The sequence below is a fragment of the Chanos chanos genome, chromosome 9, assembly GCF_902362185.1.
Source record: "Chanos chanos chromosome 9, fChaCha1.1, whole genome shotgun sequence".
NCBI lineage: Eukaryota > Metazoa > Chordata > Actinopteri > Gonorynchiformes > Chanidae > Chanos > Chanos chanos.
In genome coordinates this window covers 11,768,130-11,789,278 of record NC_044503.1, presented here as the reverse complement: position 1 = coordinate 11,789,278, position 21,149 = coordinate 11,768,130, and the positions used below count along the sequence as shown (strand labels likewise).

The following is a 21,149-nucleotide window of genomic DNA, read 5'->3' as shown; positions in this document are numbered from 1 at the left end:
GAACGACACAGCACTCTCCTCACTGTTTAAACTCAAGCAATGCAGTAAATCTTATAATTCCACTCATGTTTGTTGTTACCTATTCCCATACAAAGGAAAGAGGAATTAGTCAATCTAACATCACTGACTATTCTAAGACCATAGTTATGTCACGCTTCGTTCCTCTTTAAGTCAACTATTTACAGGTAGCCTATTACCACAACACAGCAGTATAAATGACGGCTGGTGTCCTTTAGAGCGAGATTATCAGTGCGTAAGCAGGAGAAACCAGACGCCGACTAAACCGCTGCTGCCAAATGACACCAAGTCATCACACAGCTACATTAAACCTAATAGCACCTTTGAAATCGTTTGTGAGCCGCCCACCGCAGTCACTGCTGCGTGAAGCAACTTGTTCAGGGTGGGGTGGTGAAACAAGAGGGGGACAACGTGTGATTCTTATACAAGCGAGTCCTTCTGGCAAGTGGTAACGCTTATACTAAATCATGACATTAAGTAAATGAATGTGAGTAAGCGTTAATTTAAACTCCTAATTAAAGAATTAATCAGTTTTAAAAAGTTAGTGTTCCAAAAACCACAAGTGAACTTTAACGTACTGTGCAAAAGCATCTTATCAGTAGACCCTTAAGAATTCAGTTAATCTATTTTAAACACAACAACAGACTTCAACAAAATAGTTAAATGAGCATAAAACGCTTTGTAATTCTTGGCACTCACCTTAGAGATGAAGTTTGTGATTGTGGTAAATCAAGGCAATCAGCAAGAAAGATGTACTTCCTTCCTAATATAACTTTACAAACGTTGCTTCAGCACCGCACAACAGTTTAGATTACGCCTTTGTTGTATGGGAGAAAATCACTTGCCAAACTTCGTCCATTTCGCTTCAAAGTTTTAGTCGAGTGAACTGAAGTTAGAAATGAGCACACGACACAAAGCCAGTTGTAATTAACTAAGCAAACACTCGTTGAAGAAAATTCCGTATTCGGTAAACAGGTCGTTTAAAGTTTGAAATTTAGACTGTTACGATTCCAGGCAAACTATCCGTGTAGCAAGTTAGCAAGTTAGCTTCTATTCATTCTTTAACGCAAACTTTTAGAGTCATGATCTTTCACTGACAGACAAACTTCACGCTAAGAGTTGCTATCTGTCGACTCGAAAAAGTGATGTCTCGTACTTTGTTACCACTCGCTGCCAAGTTACGTTCCCCTAAACATTTTCTTATTTCTGCATTGATCCTGTGAGCGAAGACGTCATCATCTGCTGTCAATTTCCCACTCTGGGCTCAGTTTCTCACTGTCGACTCATCAGCAGGATTGCGACACAAGGGGAACGAAACGAGTTGACTCACTAAAGGTTGAAGCAGAAGATTGCATGGTGTGAATAGGAAAATTCTTTGTTTAGAAATTGCTCTCAAAACCAGTAATTTAATCGAAATGCTGTTGCAAATCGTTCAATTCTAAAAACAGAAAAAATAGGGAGGGAAAAGACATGTTTGATTGACCGATTTCATTTTATTTGTCAAAAATCATTCTTATAGCAGTCTCCCGAGTAGTACCAACACACACATAAACAACATACATACACACTTGTAAGGGCCCTGAACTTAAGCTTTGGACCAGTAAGACATCCCAGATGGCCTGCTTTTACGTAAGTAATTACACAGAAAAAAAGAATAAACACACTCAAGGTGTTAGAGACTTTCAGCAGGATGTGATTAGCCACCAGCAGAGCAGTCTGTGTACAAGAAGGCTCTTAAGCTTTTCCCAGGAGCAGTTAACATGAAACAAGTAAAAACTCTTTGCAGAGAAAAAAAAGGCTCTGTTTCGATCTCAGTTGTGGTTTGTTGACCAAACCTTAAAAAAGTACAAAGACAAAAGTCAAAGTTAAGCCTTATGAGGTTCTTTCTCTGCTCCATGATGCTACACATGACCACAGACCACAGACTGTCACAAATCAGCACTCAAATCAGCACTTGCAGGCTCTAACATTATGCCCTGAGCATATCTTTCAGTGCATTCAGTCTTCAGACTTCAGGCCTTCCAAGATCAGATCCAGCTCATAAGACAAGGTCTCAAAGCGGAATGCCATACGGATCTGAGGCACATTGGTCTTGCGGATGTCGTTGCCATCCGGACCCTCCGTTAGATAGCTGGAACCCAGGAAGCGCTCCTTCTCCTAGTAATATGGGATTTAAAAGAAGTTTGAGAATCAAGGAGCTTGAACTTATTCCATAACTTGCCAGTAAAAACAAAACACAGGTAGGCTTATGTTTCAGTCATGGGAGTTGTAGAACTGGTTGTGCAATCAAGGTGAATTTGGTTATGCAATTTTATAGTAACTCTTGGTCCAATATATCAGATTTCAGACACATTTACAGTGTGCAGCAAAGGCACACCTTATTTTATTTAAAGATTTGTTTATTTTGGAGCCCTGTTTAAGAGTAAGAGTTGTCAGAAGACTGCATACCTCTGCAGAGAGCCCACTCTGGAGTACACTGTTCTTGGCGATTTCACACATGTCACAAGTGCTAAGCTTAAACACCTGAGCTGCAATGGCATACTCTTCCATCAGAGGCTCCTACAGACACAAGATATTAGACATAGATACACGTCACAGATCACACACACACAGTGTAAAGACAGACATCTGAGATATGTTTAGCTGAGGAGTTCAGTGCGTGTGCCAAACCCAACCAATCACAGCCAATCACTGGTATGGCACATAATTCTAATGATTTAGAAGTGCATGATTTATCCCAGAGATATTTCACTAAATACTTCAAAACTGAGTGCCAGCTCCTGGGTCTCACCTTGGTGTAATGGAACTGCATTGGATCATCAGTGGACAAAGACACCATCAGACCCTTCTTATGGAACTCAAGCAGAGGGTTCTTGTTGTACTCCAGGAAAAGACTGTTGTTGCTAAGAGGGGACATGGCAATGGGGACCTGAGCCAGGTAGTAGAGGTACTGCAAGACAGGACTCTGTAAGACAGGGAGATGCGATACTTATTAGGAATGCTGGATATATATTTTTTTTTCAGGACTGCAGAGGTATGTGTGAGGTAAAAAGTTGGATGGTCACTGACCTTCTTGAGATTGAGACCGTGGGAGATGTTGTCAGCAGTCATAAAACAGGCAAGAAGATGAGTGACAGCTCCAGCTTCTCCACAGTGGGGCCTGAACAGGAAAGTGTTCATTCCCCTCTTCCTGCAAAACACAAACACACAGTCTTTAGCACAAAGTATCCCCTTAGTACTTATACTTCTCTTTAAAATTAATGTAACCCTGCTAGTAAGCCTCCATGTTTTATTTGATACCACACAGTGCCGTTTTTAGTGTTATCTTGAAAAAAAAAAAAAACCCACACATTTCTCCTAAATGCATCAAACCTCAAATAAGATGAACAGATAAAGTACTTACTTGCGCAGTTGATTAAGCTTTGCAATGTTGGCATACATGTAGTAGATATAGTAAGTGTAAGATGGGTTCTTCACAATGTCCCATTCCTCTGGCTTTGGACTCTTGGTGGAGAACATGTGACCACTGTGTTTGGACTCATCATCTACACTGTCAAAGCCTGTGATCTACGAGCAGAAAAAACCCCCAAAGGACATGTAGAGATGATTGATTCTTTTGGTCACACAGTTCTCTGTATTTAGTTCTCTGTGTGTAAGTTTCATACATGTTAGTTGAAACTCACATGTTTGAGGAAGACACTAAGTTCAGGGTTGGATTGAGGGTCAATGGTAGCCTGGAAAACGGGAAGGAAAATGTTCTCCAGCATCTTTCCAAAGTGTGGAACAAAGTTTCTGCCTCTGAAAATGTCACTAAAATAAAAAGTCAAAGATGAGATTAAAATCGCTTGTTTAAAATGTCTAGGACATTTGAAGAAGGGGAGCTGAGGGGAACTATAAGCAGATAAAACAGATAAAACATTAATAAAGTAGAGAAGTCCAAAAAAAATATGTAGACCTGAGAGCAAAGAGTTTTCATAAGTATTTAAGTGGGTAGGGGATACATACTAAATTCTAGGCACTTGAATCATCCACTTAAGGTTAGGAGAGAAAACTCTGTGCTGGTTGAACCAGCTTGCCAGCTTTGTCCACTCATTGGGGTTGGAGCCATAGATGGACAGACGAGGTTCAGCATACTGGTACTTGGCCTCCTCAAGATCAGTTGCCACTTCCTGAACCATAAAAGTTATAGGGATTACTAGGTTTTCTTTTCAGTGGGAAGGAAGTAATAAAGGTAAACGTGCGGTTTACAAGCTCTCTAACCTTGATGATTGTGGCAAAGTATTCCCCTTGAATATGATTCTCAGTCTTCAGGTACAGGTCACGCAACTCGCTGGCTCCAACGGGGTTGTATTTGGCGTTGAATTTGTCAAAACGTTGGAAGGTTTGCCTACCCTAACAAAAAAACAGTTAACAGAAAATGTAAATGACCACTTGTTTGAGTCACAAAGATAAACGACCAACTGGCAGCTGCTAATATGAAGAATGAAACTAGTCTGGATTCTTACAGCGTGCACGTCCAAGGAGTCTACTGTGAGATCATAGGGGTGCAGGTTGAGAGACTGAAAGAGCTCTTTCATGGTCACTTCTTTGCCTTTCAAGTTGTGCACCACCCTTTCTGCGTCCACACGATAGGACCTCTTGATAAAGCGCAGAAGATGCTTCTGGTTCATACAAGCTGCTGCATGAATGTGAGTGTCAACCTATTACAACAGAGACAACAAAATTATCAAAGTTACACCCATCTAACTTGCCTCTCTCTCAACACTCAACAATTGTGTTATTTTAAATAAGCTTTTCATGCAGGAAACAACAGCCGTGAACATGATATAAACAAAACTTATGTATTTCATAGATTTTTAAATGGTGACATTCTCACTGATATCCTCCTCAACTGTATCACTTCTGTGTCTGTTAGTTCTGCATACAGCCATTTAACCAGTGTATAAACAAAGGGTATATGGGAATTTGTGTATTGATATATAAAATACAAGAGTCAATTGTAACCACCACATGGTGGCCTGTTGTACCTTTCTGCAGTTATAGAAATCCCTGTGGGGGTTATTCTTCACTTCTTTCATCTCTTCCATCTCATTCAACATCTCGTGTACATTGAACTTGGAAAAGAGGAACTTGAGACGACGATGAGTGTACGTCTTTCTACACGGGGCCCAAAACAAGTTTTTACCGTTGGCTTCACAATAGCAAAACTTAAGTGGTGAGTCATATGCTTTGATGAGTCAGCAAAAAATGTAACTAAACGTCTGCAGGACTCACGTGGGGCCTTGTGCGATCAGAGCAATGAGGAAGTTCATGTCATCGATGAAGGTGGCGTAGTCAGGACCAGGAACGTCCTCTGGCTGGTGCTTGTCTGCCGCCTCATTGTTTTTGTACACGTAAATGACACCTTCCCGCATGCGCGCTACATAGCCGAGGTTTTCAGGCAAGTTCTTTGTGCAGAAGGGGTCCTCGCCTTCTTTAGGTGGAGCTGTGAACACTACGACACACACACACAACGCAGTAGGTTACTCAGCCTCTTTACATCCTCACATGACTGGAAAAAAAAAACCATGACTGATAAGTTGTGTGTGATAGTTTCAGTCCCTTGTCTAAGTCGGCCTGCATACCTGGCTGTACCTGATCCGCTGGGTTATGTTTTTCACCTTCAATTTTGCGCAAATATTCAGATGCAGTGTGGGGGAACCTCTGGTAAGCTAGTCTCATGTACTTTTCCCTGATGGTGAGTGCACGATACAGACCCTTGCATGACAATTCAAAGTCATCCATAGTCACCTAAAGAAAAATAAACAGATTAAATTAGATGTATCTTATGGGTCATACAATTCATGTTTAGTAATATTCCCATGTAATGTCATGCTTTTTTCCCTAGCATTTTTGTATTAAAATCTTTCACATAGTTGTTGAAAACAAGGGATGAAGTGATTGACCTTAACAGGGCCAGAGTAGATTATTTAACATTTTTGTGAAGAAATCACGGGATGGACAGCAGCAGAGGCGAGCTGAGATGCTTTGAAGATTTTCCACTTAAAGGTCACGCATATGTTCCTGAAACCCTAGCCAGTGCTGGCCTCTTCTTGCTGGGGGGTAAACCCTGACCTGGCTGATCTATTCCAGTGCCAAGGTCCTAGCTCTGTCCAGTGACACATAGTGCCTTAAGAAACTCACTTTGACCATGGGGTCTGTTGCAAGGGTCACTGTGAATGAGGTACAGTTTCGCTCTTGACCTTGCATAACTAAGAAGGAGAGCTATGTTTGTTGTGAGGTATAAACAGATGATCTTTAAAATTTTGAGGAGAGTTTTGAAACCGTACCCCAGCTGCGTAATCTCCCATGATGGCAACTCTCTGGAAATGAGGTACTTCCAAGAAGGTTGGTTTCTCTTCTGGCTTTTTGTCATGAGCCAGAATTCGTTTCTTGCTGTAAAGAGTTAGGTTCAGGGTTAGGATTGTGCTTTGGGGTGGCTTGGACAAACTAGTATGATTATCTAATAACATAATAATAATAAGTATTTCCCAACATGCTATTATGCAATAAATATATACCATCGTAATATTGCATCACTAAATATAATACATTCAACATATTTAAAGAAACAAAAAAAAAAGAATAGACGAAGATTCAAGTTGATGTGTAACATGTACAAATTACATTATTTTTCCCTTATAGAACATGAGGTAAAAGGGCAAATGACAAAAAGAGTTTGTATTGTACTAGGGGCTGATTAGATCAGGTGAAGGTGTGCCGTGTTCCGGGGGTCCTACTTTACCGTTTCTCAGAATCGTCATGAGTGGCCAAGTGTTGAACCAGCTCCTGGTGGAGAATGGGACAGTCCTCAGCTACATCAAACAGGGAGATTTCCTCACGGACATCCTCATCCTTCGTCTCGGACGCAAACACCTTCTCGGCGAAGGCGCGCATTTTGTCGTCCGTCTCTGAAGAGCAAACACGCTAACTTTAATGCCACCAAATTGTTGAGTGTGGTAGGGGGCAGATTACAGATGCATCCAGAAATGCTCTACAATGCAGCCTCTAGCTCACTGCTAAGACCACAATTTTTGGCTATGAACACAAGAATTCCCATGCACAGATGAATGTCTACGCCAAAGCACAGACATAAAGCCAAGTTTTTACACTTTTAGCATAGGCCGCACTGAAAACCTAAATACTGCCCTCTAAATGTATCGTGACTAAGGCCTAAACATCGTATATCTACTTCCAGCAGTTTCCATGCATAGCCATAAAGACGGTAACCTAAATGAGCAGACTTATGCCTTCATACAACCCTGTCACAAACATCTTTTGTGACAAACTACATTGTATGACGTTAAGAAACGAATAAAAGCTGACAATTTTTACAGTCTATTTCCAGCCCGCAATGTTCCACATCAATGTTGCACATCATGTACACATGTCTCTGCGAGTTCAAGACGTTTTCTCACTCTTCCTTATACTTACTCTCCTTGGCAGCTGAAAAGACATTTTCCAGTGTGTGAAGAGGGTCTCAAAGACAAAGTGAAAAGAGAGGGAGGTTTCATGTTAGAGGGAGTATAAGTACGTTAACAAAGCAGAAATTTCAGCTAAAAAAGGATGATTGACTATATTGTTATGGCTACATGGTTATGAAATGTGTATTTATTAAGACAGTTGGAATAATGCATGCCCATGTAAACGGTAAACATGTGAACAGTAAATGTAAATATTAAAGTGATAGGATAGCTATACAAAGACACCATGGGTAATTAGCATTGACAATTAGTGAGAGATTATACAAAAGATGAGACAAATGATGAAATAAACAGATGGTAAATTGTACATTCCTGTTGTTAGATTACACAGTGACTGATTTTAAGTTACTGGTTGAGTGAAATGAATGGGTCATTTAACAGTTACCAGAAAATGGGTGATGTTTCACAAGCTCATGAAATGGAAATACAGTCATTCATTCCATTAAAGATATGCATACAAGAAGGCCAATTTTCTCCTTTGAAAAAGGAAAAATTCAGTTGTACTTGTCGGGGATCAAACAAAGGGAGAGGATACACAAAGAGCATCTGCATGTGCAGTTTCAGATGTCTGAGTACAAACGCAAATCTTCACACCTCTGTGGTCTTCACCTTAAGAAATGTATTCCTTTAAGGGCATTTATTCATTTATTAGTTCACTTTCCACATTGCTCTTTTGTTAAATTCACCAATTGAAACAAACTTAAGGACTCTTGTACTGATTTGGATATGAAATATCATTTAATTTGGGAAAGTGAACAGTAAGTGAATAAATGGCAACAGCAAGAAGAAGGGACGCCCTCGACGTAACCGAGCACTGAGAGTCACTCAACCTCCCAACATCCTTTGAAGCACCCGCCACCCCAATCACTTTGCCTCATACAGTCTTTGCATTTTCAACATTCAACCAAATCTTCCCACCAAACCACTACCCCACCCCTCCCCTCCCCTCCCCAAGGCGGAAAGGTTGAATATCTGTTGCGTTCTGTGTGCAGGACGGTTCAGTGTGACTGGTGCGAAGAGAGAGATTTTTGTCGCAGGATATATCTAGTTTCATCCATGCATGTGAGAAGCTTCCCTCAGCCAATGCAGCCCCCACAACCCTGACCTTCTCTGAGTGTCTCCATACTTACGCTCATCTTCTGTAGGGTCCCAATCAAAAAAAGGGACAGAGCAGAGGAGGAGGAGAACAAAGAGATTACTCACATGAAAAGAAAGAACAAATTATGTGCAATGAATCTGTGCAGCTTTAAAGTTTTTTTTGAAATGTTCTAAAATATTGACTTAGATATAAATGATACTGAGCTACTAGTTCAGTGCAAAACAATCTCAATTCCTCATTTTCAGGAACAGAAACACAACCAGTTGACCTGCACTTAGATACATCACATTTGTTACAAAACAGATTTTGGAAATCAAATGCATACAGTTGCAGGACGATAATCACATTCTGACGTCATGTCTTTTACTGCATTGTAACGCTCCTCCTGCAGCTGGGGTCCTTCAGTCCTGCGTTCGGCAGTTTGAGCTGTCTCTCAATGATAGTGTTTCTATTTTTCACGCTATCAAAATTCTTGGTGACATCAGAGGGTACTAACCTTTCCTAACCAATGAGCTATCAGGATTCAGATTAAACATGGAAAGCACATGGAGAGCAATGAGTGTGTTGCAGAACCCCCCGCCCCCCCACACACACACACCACCACCATCACCACCATTAATACTCTTAGACAGCAGCATATCTTAAACAAAGCACTACAAACATGTAATATGAGTAATAGGAGTAATACAACATTACAGAGGATAACAGATTCTTAAGAAAATAATCCGTATGCAAAGGGTATAATCTGAGCTTTTTAAGGAGAAACAAACAGATCTAACTGTGGGTGTATCATCAGTGGTAAAAATAAATGAGGTGAGTTACATTATGTACCGGAACACTTCAGTCAAGAATTTGCTGACTGCGCACGACTCTCAAACTACCCTCTCTCTCTCTCTCTCTCTCTCTCTCTCTCTCTATTTCACTTCATTTTCCAAACCACCAGTAAGATCTGATCCTCCCGTCACATATGTTCTCAATGCCACAGCTATTAAGAGAAATAACACACCACCTAGCCACAGCTGTGGGGAACATCATTAGCAAAACATGACGTAGACATAATTTTGTCAGATTGCACCACTCTTGTGTGGCATAACTCGTAAGAAACTTTAGACCAGGCGCATAGCTCAAGAAACTCAAAATTATCCCCAGCTATTTACAAAGAGAAGCTTTGGAACTCTTAGCTTTTTAAGTTTCTAAGACAGGTTGTAAATTGAGTCCTGGATTATGCTGAGTGCTGGATACTGTCCAAATTGCAATGAGGCGCATAAAGAATCTTAATCCAGCATAACAGCTGAAAACATCAAAACAACTCCAGGAAGTAACAAAAATCGGATGACTAGATCAACAGGAGACAAAGAGCATTTGATATTTGACATGGTATGCACGTCTGGTGGGGTGCTTTTCAGTCTGATTTCCATAAACAATATTTAGCTCATACCAACTGTAACCAAAGTTGTAAATTTTAACTACAGCAGGTCTCTCAGGGTGAGGGCACTGACTCTCATAAAAAGGTCAATGAATATGACCATGAATCAACTAACAGGTGGTCTCAGATGCCCCTCCTGTGAAATATGAATTGCTGATGGTTTTGTCTTCATGTGCCTCGTCGGCAGGGCACACGTTGACATAACCTGTTGCTGAAAAGAAAATTTGATTTCTTGCATTCTATCTTAGTTATGTATTTAAAAAAAAAAACTTTTGTACGAACACAGTGTTGTTCTTGAAGATAGAAAAACCCCTGAGTGAATAGCCAGTAACTCTGTATGGTAAACAGAGAAGTCACTTGATGCAATTTCATTTCCTGGAGTACAGCTTTTATAAGATGTCACCTACCTCATGATCTAACTCTGAAGATGAAATAGAAAAATCAGGATTACGGTCAGTGGTTCAAACGTGGCTTTACTTGAGCGACTTTGAGCGCATGTCTCACACATGGTAGTTTCCTTTTGTGTTTTCAGTTGTTTCAAACAGAAGCACCTAACATTTGGGCCCTCAGTTGTCTTCTAGGACGAGAGCTTTTTGGAAACCCACCTGGTATGATGACTTTCGGCATGTTGATGGCTATTGCTTTGCACAAACGCCTTCCCTAGGAGACTTGGCGGGCTTGTCCGTCACTGTGGCAATGCAGCGGGGAAGTGTGGGGCTGACTGTGTGTTCAGGGCAATATGAAGCACTGTGTGCAGTGTAACCAGAGCCATGTACCCTCACTGGACACAAGAGACGCAGGACAGGGAATCCTGTGTGGACAACTCTATTTTAAGTTTCAACGGCCATGTTCAAGACATGTGCACGAAGCAAGAGTGTGTGGGTATTATGTAACCATGGCAAAGGAAAAAAAATGAAAAGAGAAAACAGACAACGACAATGCCTGTTCAAAATTAATTTAATATTAAAACTGACACTCCGGATCACGGTAGGCATGTTACAATTTCAATGTTACATATTAAAATCACCAAAAGAAATGTTGTTTATTAAACTTTGAAATATCCAAAGACAGAGGTTGCAACAAGCTCCCAATTAAGAGCAGAGAAGAGTCCCTTACAAACCATGATGAGAAAATTAAGAAAAGAAAAGAAAAAAAAAAAAAAAAAGGTACAAGGCAAAATACAAAGCACAGTACAACCCCTTCTTGAAGTGGAAAAAAGAAAAGAACAAGACCGTCTGAAGTCAGTGATTTCTGAGTATTTGCCATAAGAAAAGGATATGGGGCTAAAGAAACATCACACCTTTGTTAGGACAAGGTTAAAGTAAAGCCAACACTTTCACATTCTACTGACAGACAACCTTGCTTTTATTATTTTAGAAGAAAAAAAAATCAAATAAAATAAAACTCAACAAATTCCTAGTAGGTTGATGGTCATGATACCTCCTCTGATCTCCTATTAAAACACAAAAATAAAAACAACATCCATATCTAAAAAAATATTACCCCACCGCCACCCCCCCCCCCAAAATTTTTTTTTAAATTACCCAAGGAAAACCTTTGTAGGCACTCCATAAGCACAGTCCCTTTGGTGGTTTGCTTTGAAAAGTAAAGACAGAGTAAAAGCATCACAGACATCCAGGCACACCAAACGGCTGACACCAAACCAGCTCTCATTTAGCTGTTTCATGTCTTAAGACAGCAAAATGGGATGCACATAAAAGGCAAAAAGTAGTTCTGTTCAACAAACGGCAATTTGTGGATTGGGACAACTTAAGGTATCCAAGGATAAATGTAACATTATTCAGAGGGCGAATTAATTGGCGCGTTTGACACAAAGATAAGGCACAGTCAAGCACTCGATGTTAAGAAAACCAACAGGGAGCGCTCCTCTTTCATCAACCATTCATTCATGTTCTGTTTAAAAACAAAACAAAACAAAACAAAAAAAAACAGTTATTAACTTTCTAAATAAAGCCAATTTCGAAACGTAACACGTATATTTGGCCGAAGACAACGAAGCGACATAAAGCATTAGACAACAGTCAGGTCCACATCTAAAAAACACCACCTGACACCTGCTGGTCAGTTGAGAGCTTGATTCAGATGCTGTCAACAGGTGGGTGCAATATGTGTGACTAAATGTATCTGGCTGTGGTTTGATTTCTTGCCAACACATTGGGAGAAAGAGAGAGCTCAAACATGATCATTGTGTTAAGGGGGGGGCGGGCAGAGAAGATGAGCTATGACATGGGCTCTGGTGACTTTGGCAGCTATGAAAACCAGATTGACGAAGCAGCTGATCCTCCACAGTATTCCTGAGTATTAAACTGTAGATTACGTCACGTCAAACTCTTAAGTGAGGAAAGATGTCAAATTCCTGTGCTTCACAAGAAACAAAGAAAGAAAAGGAAAAAAAAAAAAAAAAAAAAGAACATCTGCGAGGATGAAAGGATCCAGACGTTCCACACAGTTAAAATACTCCATCACTGCAGACCATCAGACAAATCCAGAAAACAAAACAAAACAAAACAAAACAGAGCAGTTCTGCATTTAACCATACTGGCCAGAAGGGGGCCTCGTAGCAGAAACTACCACACAGGGACCAATCTCAGGTATACGGTTGAGAACAGGACAAAACCGCGCCTCAGAAATGTCCGGTCCCGAGCGGTCAAGAAGGCACTCGACTGCCCAGCTAATGAGCTGCTGATGAAATATTTGACCCGTTTTATTCACATAACCGCACATGAGACTCCCAAACAGCCCTGTTTCCTGTCTTCTCTGCTATTCAGCTTCTTCATGCGATAATGCCGAATCTCACGAACGAGGGTATAAAAGGCATCTTCCACTCCCTGGAACAGCAAAAAGCAAAGAGTTTAAGGTTTAAACAACGGTGTTTGGAAAACAAATTTTGAAAGTTTCTGTATCACTTTGAGGACGTGAAGCTTACCTGTCTGGTCTTTGCTGAAGTCTCCACAAATTCAATACCGTAGCTTCTTGCTAGTTCCTGTGCCTGCTTTGTGTCCACAGTCCTGGCCAAGTCACATTTATTACCCACTAGAACCATGGGGACGTCATCCGAGTCCTTTACCCGTTTGATCTGCTCTCTAGGAAATTCCATGAATCAAAATCACAGTTCAGAGAAATGAATAGAACAAACTCATTCCCATTCTTCACCTCTTTCTAACACAACAGACACTAATTAAGCACTCCTGATTTAAAATGAAAAAAACAAACAAAAAAAAAAACAACCACCACCTCAGTTGTCAGCCATTTAGTGTTGCCTTACCTGTACAAGTGTACATCTGCGAAAGACTTGCTGTTGTTAATGGCAAAGACACAAAGGAAGCCCTCGCCCGTTCTCATATACTGGTCCCTCATTGCACTGTACTCCTCTTGTCCTGCCGTGTCCAGGATGTCCAACAGACAGGTCTCACCGTCAATCACCACCTGCTTTCTGTAGGAATCCTGTCCAAATCAGACAGTGGAGTCATGATACCACTGCAAAGCTACACCATGGCAAAATGTACAAATGTGTCTACCAGGTGCTTTTAATGTCTCTTACCTCAATGGTTGGATCATATTCATCCACAAAATGGTTCTGAATAAGCTGAATTGTCAGCGCGCTCTTCCCCACGCCACCTGCTCCCACCACGACCAACTTATACTCAGTCATCTTACAGTCTTACAGTCAGGCTGGTCCTAAAGAAAGAAAAAGAAATGTCAACAGATTCCTCAGCTGTGTGGACTTTATATCAGCCAAACATATTATTCAAAACATTTTAATGTAGCCTTCTCAGTCAGTAATACGTGTATAGTGCTATTTGAATCAGGATCGTAAATCAAAAGTTTTTGCACGAGTGACATTACAAATAAAACAATATGTATAAAATATGTTTGAAGAATTCTCTCTATTCCAATACAGGGCCTGTTCTGACTGTACCCCCTTAATGCTGGACAAGTTCTTCAGACATTATCAAATCTATTTATGGAATGTCATGTTAAATGTCAAAATGTCAAAGATCTTCTCAGACTACAGCCAGTAAAGAGATCAGGTATGTGTGAGGGGAGAGGTTTGCTATGCTGCACCATGGGGTACAGCTCGGTGCTAAACGCTGTACCTTATAAGCAAACCTGAAGCTAGTCTGACTTAGGTACATCTCAGGCTGCTTTCTCTTATGTTCCACAGTGTTTTTTAACTCAGCTGTGCCTAGGGTTTCTTCACAGAGTTAATTAAAATATCAGTGGGGGGAGGGAGAGAGGGGGGACAGTCCTTATTGAAATGACGAGTACAAGGCTGTGAAATTTCTAACCAGCTGATCTTACGCTCTCTGATGAGTGACTTGTCTACAGGCGGTAGGAATATCGTATTCCATGATTACTGAAGCACGGGGGCAAAACCTGGGCACAAGCACAGAATGCGAGCGGACAATCATCCGGCTGGTCCATGCCCAGCACTCAAATTGCACGTGTTCTATTTCAACGATCACTTTACGGCAACAGCCCGACTCGCACACCAACACTTGACAGCATTAGCTAACCGCAACTCCTTTATACGCCACTGTGAAAAACTCTGGTCTCACACTGTGACTTCTCTAATGGGCAAATCACAGACCACTTGACTGTAACAACACCAAAATTACAGATCACTGATGTTCTACACTGTGGAAACCAGGTGGGATGGCAACAGGGGACCATGCAGTGCAATGATGTGCTACATTAACAATGGGTGGGATCCATTAAAAAGAAGGAAAGGGAGGGGGCTCTGTTTTACTGCAAGCATTACATGAATTAACACTCACTACAATAGATTAAGAGCAAAACCACCTATAACCCTTGAGAAAAAGTATTTTGTCTGGGCACAGGCAATCCATTTTCACATGTGCAAATCAACTGCTCCACCCACGACTGGAATCCTGATTTAACTGTCTTGAATCAAAGACTTTGGCAACTAATGACAAAAAGTTGGCAGTAGCATCTACTTTATGGAGCATATAAATTGATTGTGAACTCTATACTGGCCCTTAAGTCATACGAAAAGACAACTTGCCAAGTATATCCTGAGTGCTTAAGTCCTTACCTATTCTCCAAACTACTTTACTTGGGCAGGTGGTTACACAATGACTTTATTTCAGCTGCCCAAACTAGCTCCCATGTTTAACTTGTTCAGTTACTAGCTAAGTTAATTGCAGGTTAGCGTTCACTGTTCTAGAACTCAAAACGCTAGTTCTCTAGCAGTTCCTAGCTAAACATGTAGATGGCTTAAAGTCATTGGTCGTAAGTTACCAGCTGATCAGGAAAATGAATAGAAAATAATAGAATTCGCTCAGCAAATAAAATTTAAGCAAATGCCGCAGGCCTCGATACAAAATGCTACACTGTAACCTCGTTCCACCAACTTACAAAAAGTCAGCTTGCTAACTCAGTATATTAAAGCAACATTGAACTGTCTCCAATTTCAGTGCGGCTTTTATACCAGTAAACTGAAGGTTCTTATAATTAATGCACTTTATCTTCTGTGTTCTGCCTCACCCTATCCTGGTAACGAAAGTTAGCATTGCTGGTACAGTTAGCTATGTAAGCGTCTGCTGAAGTGCAGATAGGGGGATAAGGAAACTCACCGCTTCGCAACTCTCCCGAGGCTGTGCTAGTAGCTAGTCGTGCTACAAAGATATAGACATACCGAGTTAAATGTAAATGTTTAATATTTCCGTTGGTTTAACTACTGTGGACAACAGCATTGATGCCTGTGCGATAAACAAACAAATGGAAAAAGAAAGGGTTAGTCAAAAGAAACAGTTAAATACTGAATTACAGACAGCTACGCTGCTCTTCACCGAAAAGTTCTAGTAGTTGGCCTACTTCCTGTATAAGATTGTCATCAATAACATCAAAATAAAAGTCCTTCATTTTACCCTAAAAAGATGTCTGTATGATTTCATTAAATCTCCATACCATGAGAACAATGCACAATACCATCGAATACCAAGTTGAATTAATTAGTATGACAGCGGCCCTTTGGGCTTGAAATATTTTCTCAAAAGCTTGTTATGAGCGTCCTTCTTGCTGCAAATTATATATGTTCTCGAGAAATAAACAATTGCCAGGCTCTGAATACGTTAAGAATGAACAGTATTAACAGTACGTGCAAAAACACGAGACCCAAACGATGAAATGAAACATAAGAGTTTTACTGAACGCAAAACTGACAAAGGCTCAGATAGGAATCATTAGAGCAACACAGAAATCTCACTGCTAATGCTTATGTGTAAGAAACACGTGCCCCCTACTGGGCAAAGGTAACATCAAGCCAACGTCTACATTTATTTTATCTGGATCATCATAACGCTGCCATATGCACACTGTTTGCTTTTAGAATTAATGTTTACAGATTTTCCCTGACACGAGAGGTTGAATTTTGGTAGCAATATGCTGAGGAAAAAATCATTTTAAATTCATTAAAAATGTGTGTCTCTTAGTGAGTTAAATAAGGTTTAAATTGAGTATGGGCTTTTTTTTTTTTTTTTTAGTTCACCTGCTACCTGTTCCACTTCGTTGCGCTTATTCAGAAATGCAATTCGGAAACATTCAAAAACAAAACGTGATATGAGGAATATGTTAAACATTACTTAAATTACGACACTTGCTAACAGCTAATAAAGCCAGGGGACCCTAAAGCTTCTCTACACAAAAGTAGCATCTGAGAATCTTCTGTCAGTTCAGACTGATGACATTTCTGTATCAAAAGCTAAAAGTGTCCCAAACACTTAAAAGACAACTGCACACAAGTTTATCTCTAATTACATCAGTCCTCCAAACATCCTGATCCATGTCCCAGCATCAGTGAGGTATAAATGAGACAGATCGGTGAGAGCAAGAGAGAGAAGAGCTGATATTTGGCAAAAGGCAATGTTAGGCAGTTTGGAAGATGCAACCTCATGGGTAAAATCCATAATGAGCTTGTTTTCTGATCATTCTCTGAGATAGTGTGCTCTAAATTACACTGGAACGGCCGTTTGTCCTGTTTACTGTTTTGACAAAGTGTCTCTTTACATTCATGGTACATACAAATAACAAATTAGACAAGTTTTTATTTAAAAATGCCAGTTTTAATAATCAAATTCCACTTATTTCATCTATTTTCTGTGTTACAAGACTGCTTCATTGGCCCTTTTGTGTTCTGATAACAATCTGTTCCCCCCTGAAAGAAGAAAACCCAAACTGTAAGTAAATTCCTCAAACATAGCTTGGTGATGCATGATGGACTCAGAACTCCAAAGTCCCCCTTTTATCTTTTCACTGTGTGTTATGTTTCCAGCGCCATGTTTTTCTATGTGTTGCATCACTAATTAGCATCAGATTTATTTCTTAAAAAAAAAAAAAGTTCAATCAGTTTTGATTAGGTTATGATACTGTGTATGTTATCAGTTATTCATCATCAATAGTAAGCTGCATTTAGTCATGGAGTTGGATGTTTCGCTCCAAACTCTTTGTAAGGAATTAAGAAAATCAGATTTGAAAACATTAAAAAAAGAAGAAAACTGAAAAACATGTCTCTGCCAAATTTGAAGGATAGTTTTTTTTTTTTATGAGATCTATGCTCCTCCCAACCCCAAGTCCAAAACAATTTTGTAGACAGACCACCCCAAAACCACACTCATGTCACTTATCAGTCTTCATCTGCCTGCTTGGTAGAGGGAAAGGGTTTGTACACTCTCAGTAGAATGGTTTATGACCAAAGGAATTTCAACTTCTTTTCAGTAGCACAAACACGGCTCTCCTCAAGGATTCTAAAAGATTATAGGATTGTATTTCAAGTCTCTGGTGATCCTAAAATATCTCAGGAGGTAAGTATTTTAATAGAGATACATATTATCTACCATACATTGAACTGTCTCTTTATACCATGTTGTACAATATTGTTGTATTAATTCATGGGTTGTTTTTTTTTCACGTTAGACAGCTTAAACCACACTATTTTGGAATGCTTTACAGAGTTCTTACACATCTCTACTACTTTGAAGGTTTTCTACACTTTGTTGTGTCAGTGCAATAAAGTACTTGGGATATTGTTGTCGAATGTACACCGATGTGTCTTGACCACACAAGCTTTCTCAGAATTGTCACTGGCCTGATGGGAAGCTGGCTAGTCATTCTCCTTCCCGGTTACATCCACTTAGGAGGATTTGTCTGCTCTCGTCTAGGCTTGGCACACCCAGGGTTCTTTTACCTACACAGTCATTGCCTTCAATGTTTCTCATATTCCAAGGGATAATCAAAACATTATTGTGAAATTTTGTTAGACCTGTCTCCTGAGCTTTTTCTTTTAATAAGTTTGTAATAATATTTTCTCTCTGCGCTCATGGTTTAATATGTGCCTCAAACTGAGAGAGAGAGAGCCAACAAAAACTGATTAATGTATTCTGAATAATACGAAACATTAGAATTCAGCAACTAGCAGGGGCCAATTAAACGGACGTGTGATTTGATCTGTTGCTGAATTCCCTTAAAGCCATTAAGAATTATTAGTACCAAAACTGATTGGATGCGTATGCAACTAAACTATTTCAATTTCTATATTATGTGCTCAGAACTTTTTAACTTACTCTACATTTGTACCAATGCAAACCTACCAAACATTTGATGGCTTATTTATTTGATAGTCTCTCCCTAAGTGAGGTAATGTATGGTCTAGCCATATGGAATATGACAGGAAATATGATGCACTGATTTTTTCCATGAAAACAAGAATGTATCTGATGTGCAAAATGCATTCCCCCTTTGAACCTGAGAAAAACATGAAACCACAGATGTATACAGTGATACCAGAAGCATGCTGATTACAGTAGACACAGCTGAGAGGCTTGACTTCACTCATCTCATTACTGCAATGTCTTATCTTCTGCACATACCATAACACAGCTATCGCACATGCCCAGTTCCAATGCATTCAGGTTATGTATTTCAAAGACCAATGGAATCTCATTTCACTTTATTTCTTATGTCTTCTTTTTCACTAGATAAGGTGGTGAGATCCATACTACCTCAGTTCTAGTGAGAAAATAAATACCAAAGGACCAAAAAGAGCTGAGAAAATACTTTCTCTGTCATGGAGCTAAAGGTGTCAGTGGAAGGCGTCCAGCGTATTGTTTGTGGAGTCACAGAAAGAACGACCTGTCAAGAGGTCGTCATTGCTTTAGCTCAAGCCTCAGGTTAGTAATAATTTGTAGACTTTTTCTGTTTGCAAATTTACTCCAAAGCTCATGCAACAGTCAGTCTTTAGCATACCACACATGATGTTATCACGTTGTCGCTTTTTTTTTTTTCCTTCCCAGGCCGCACAGGACGCTACACACTGAGAGAAAAATTCAAAGAGTACGAACGCAACGTCACACCTGACGAACGGGTGCTGGAGTCGCTGGAGAAGTATGGTGAACAGGCCAGGGAGGTTCAACTTATCCTGAAGCACAACGGGCCTTCCCTCTGGGAGGAAGCAAGCAGACTGAGAGGAAGCAGATACCAAGCTTGTGGTCAGTTAAGACGGGTAGACAGAGGGAGTAGAATCCAGCAGGACAGCGATGCGGCCGCCAGGCTGTACCGACAGAGTTTACCGCCATTATCCCGTACACGTATCCACTCAGAACCGCCCCCAGAAGAGCCCAAAAAAACAAAGAGGAAATCGCTAACTCTAATGGAGGAGGCTTGGGGCTGGTTGGAAAATTTGGGCAGGGGAGGAAAACAGCAATTAGGGCGAGATAAGGGGAAAGGCAAGGATGAAGATAAGGGAAATGGCTATGCTAGTAAGATATCAATCAAGCCAGCAAAAGATTCTTCTGTCCCAGGGGCTTTGCAAGGGAAAGACAAAAAAGAAAAGGTTAAGGTTACTGAGCACCACAACATAATCAGTTGTCTAGGCAACCATGGCAAAGACGGTGATGATAATGAAACAGGTAAGAAGCCTTCAGGTAAGCAAAATAAGGGACAAAAAAAGGACCAAGAAGTGACCACATCAAAGAAAAAATCAGAACCATCAGCGGTTGAAACCAGATCCACAGAAACAGCGAAAGATGAAAGGGAAGAAGTAAGAGAACTGTTGATGCGTCAGCAGATCCTTTTGAAAGACCTTCAGATCAAGATGGATTCCACCGATGATCAGATCTGTGAACTCGAGGAGCAGCATAGACGCGTGCAAAGCCCCGACGCCGCGCAAGACTCGGCGGAAGAGGCCGAGCAACTCGAATATTGGATGAATGAACTCAAAGCTGAGGAAGGATATGAGAGAGACCTGCAGAAACAGTTCTTTGAGATGAAGGAGAAAGCTGCTGAGTGCAAGGCTAAATTAGAGGAATACAAATTCAAACTGAACAGGCTGGATTTAGCCAGGAACACGACGGAGGAACCAGGACCTAATCCACGTAAAGATCAAAAAGCTAAGACATTAAGTTCAGAGGCTCTGGCAAGTCCAGTTTATCACTGCAAAGCAGACGTACAGCCGCATCTTACAGCACAAGCCCAAGGACCAAATGGAGACAGCGAGGAGAGGATATTCGATTCAGAAGACCCTTATGTGTTCATATCTCCAGACCAGATATCAGACCCCCAACACTGTGGACCAAAAGAACTACGAGAGTGGTGGAGTAGATGGTCTGAAGCTCAGAGGACAGCAAAGACAAAACCAAAGATTATTCATCGCTCAGAGATAACAATCCACCTGGGAAGCACAAGGGTTTAGGATTTTAGGATTTGACACAGGACCACACCAAGAATCAGATTTTTGCAGAGACATTCTCTGTACTTATATGAATTTAATTTTCCAATGGCTGCATACATTTTTAAAATATCAGAATCGTTTTTTAAGTTTTATCTTTTTTTTTTTAATATGCAAGACTGTACATCCTCTATTAGCATTTGTGTCAACAAGATTAACAAGACTTCTTTTACCTCAGTTTCTGAAATGTAGCAGATGCATGTACCTGACTTTTAACTAGAAATTTGTAATCTGTTGCAATTAAAAGTGTATTTTTACAAATCGGTGAGTGTTTCGTTGTGGATGGAGTGTCCCGCCCCCGTTTTCACAATAACTCGA

General features: G+C 40.4%; 3 protein-coding genes across 5 annotated transcripts; 1 reads left to right on the top strand and 2 right to left on the bottom strand.

Moving 5' to 3' along the window:
* Nucleotides 1–2,016: 2,016 nt before the first annotated feature.
* ampd1 (adenosine monophosphate deaminase 1 (isoform M)) lies at nt 2,017–10,693 on the bottom strand. Of its 3 annotated transcripts, XM_030784159.1 has the most exons (16): nt 10,672–10,693; nt 8,641–8,646; nt 6,803–6,968; nt 6,348–6,507; nt 5,643–5,808; nt 5,293–5,512; nt 5,046–5,175; nt 4,524–4,718; nt 4,279–4,410; nt 4,024–4,187; nt 3,702–3,828; nt 3,422–3,585; nt 3,088–3,208; nt 2,810–2,983; nt 2,467–2,577; nt 2,017–2,175 (listed from the first exon to the last, which is right to left on the bottom strand). In XM_030784159.1, the coding sequence occupies exons 1-16, from the start codon at nt 10,691–10,693 to the stop codon at nt 2,017–2,019; spliced, it is 2,217 nt and encodes a 738-aa protein (XP_030640019.1). The 3 variants fall into 3 exon arrangements, with proteins under 3 accessions (XP_030640019.1, XP_030640020.1, XP_030640021.1); XM_030784160.1 differs by lacking the exon at nt 8,641–8,646 and having other exon boundaries at nt 6,348–6,453; nt 10,657–10,693; XM_030784161.1 differs by lacking the exon at nt 8,641–8,646 and having other exon boundaries at nt 6,348–6,453.
* A 1,820-nt stretch (nt 10,694–12,513) lies between these two features.
* On the bottom strand, nt 12,514–15,869 carry nras (NRAS proto-oncogene, GTPase). Its single transcript, XM_030783907.1, has 5 exons — nt 15,685–15,869; nt 13,629–13,765; nt 13,353–13,531; nt 13,014–13,170; nt 12,514–12,915 (listed from the first exon to the last, which is right to left on the bottom strand). Exons 2-5 carry the CDS (start codon nt 13,737–13,739, stop codon nt 12,796–12,798), a joined length of 567 nt encoding a protein of 188 aa, XP_030639767.1. The 5' UTR covers nt 13,740–13,765; nt 15,685–15,869; the 3' UTR covers nt 12,514–12,795.
* A 3,303-nt stretch (nt 15,870–19,172) lies between these two features.
* rassf11 (Ras association domain family member 11) lies at nt 19,173–20,795 on the top strand. The gene is made up of 2 exons (XM_030783906.1): nt 19,173–19,275; nt 19,399–20,795. The coding sequence occupies exons 1-2, from the start codon at nt 19,173–19,175 to the stop codon at nt 20,793–20,795; spliced, it is 1,500 nt and encodes a 499-aa protein (XP_030639766.1).
* Nucleotides 20,796–21,149: the final 354 nt, after the last annotated feature.

Excerpts from the sequence above, each read along its gene's own strand:
- ampd1 (XM_030784159.1), bottom strand. The coding sequence starts at position 10,693 with ATGCCGAAAGTCATCATACCAG. Across the intron at positions 4,188-4,278 it reads ACTTTGCCACAATCATCAAG|GAAGTGGCAACTGATCTTGA; the intron begins GTTAGAGAGCTT and ends TTTATGGTTCAG. Across the intron at positions 3,829-4,023 it reads ATTCAAGTGCCTAGAATTTA|TGACATTTTCAGAGGCAGAA; the intron begins GTATGTATCCCC and ends TTTTTATTTTAG.
- nras (XM_030783907.1), bottom strand. The coding sequence starts at position 13,739 with ATGACTGAGTATAAGTTGGTCGTGGTGGGAGCAGGTGGCGTGGGGAAG. Across the intron at positions 13,532-13,628 it reads AATATGATCCAACCATTGAG|GATTCCTACAGAAAGCAGGT; the intron begins GTAAGAGACATT and ends TGATTTGGACAG. Across the intron at positions 12,916-13,013 it reads CTTCAGCAAAGACCAGACAG|GGAGTGGAAGATGCCTTTTA; the intron begins GTAAGCTTCACG and ends TTGCTGTTCCAG.
- rassf11 (XM_030783906.1), top strand. The coding sequence starts at position 19,173 with ATGGAGCTAAAGGTGTCAGTGGAAGGCGTCCAGCGTATTGTTTGTGGA. Across the intron at positions 19,276-19,398 it reads TGCTTTAGCTCAAGCCTCAG|GCCGCACAGGACGCTACACA; the intron begins GTTAGTAATAAT and ends TTTCCTTCCCAG.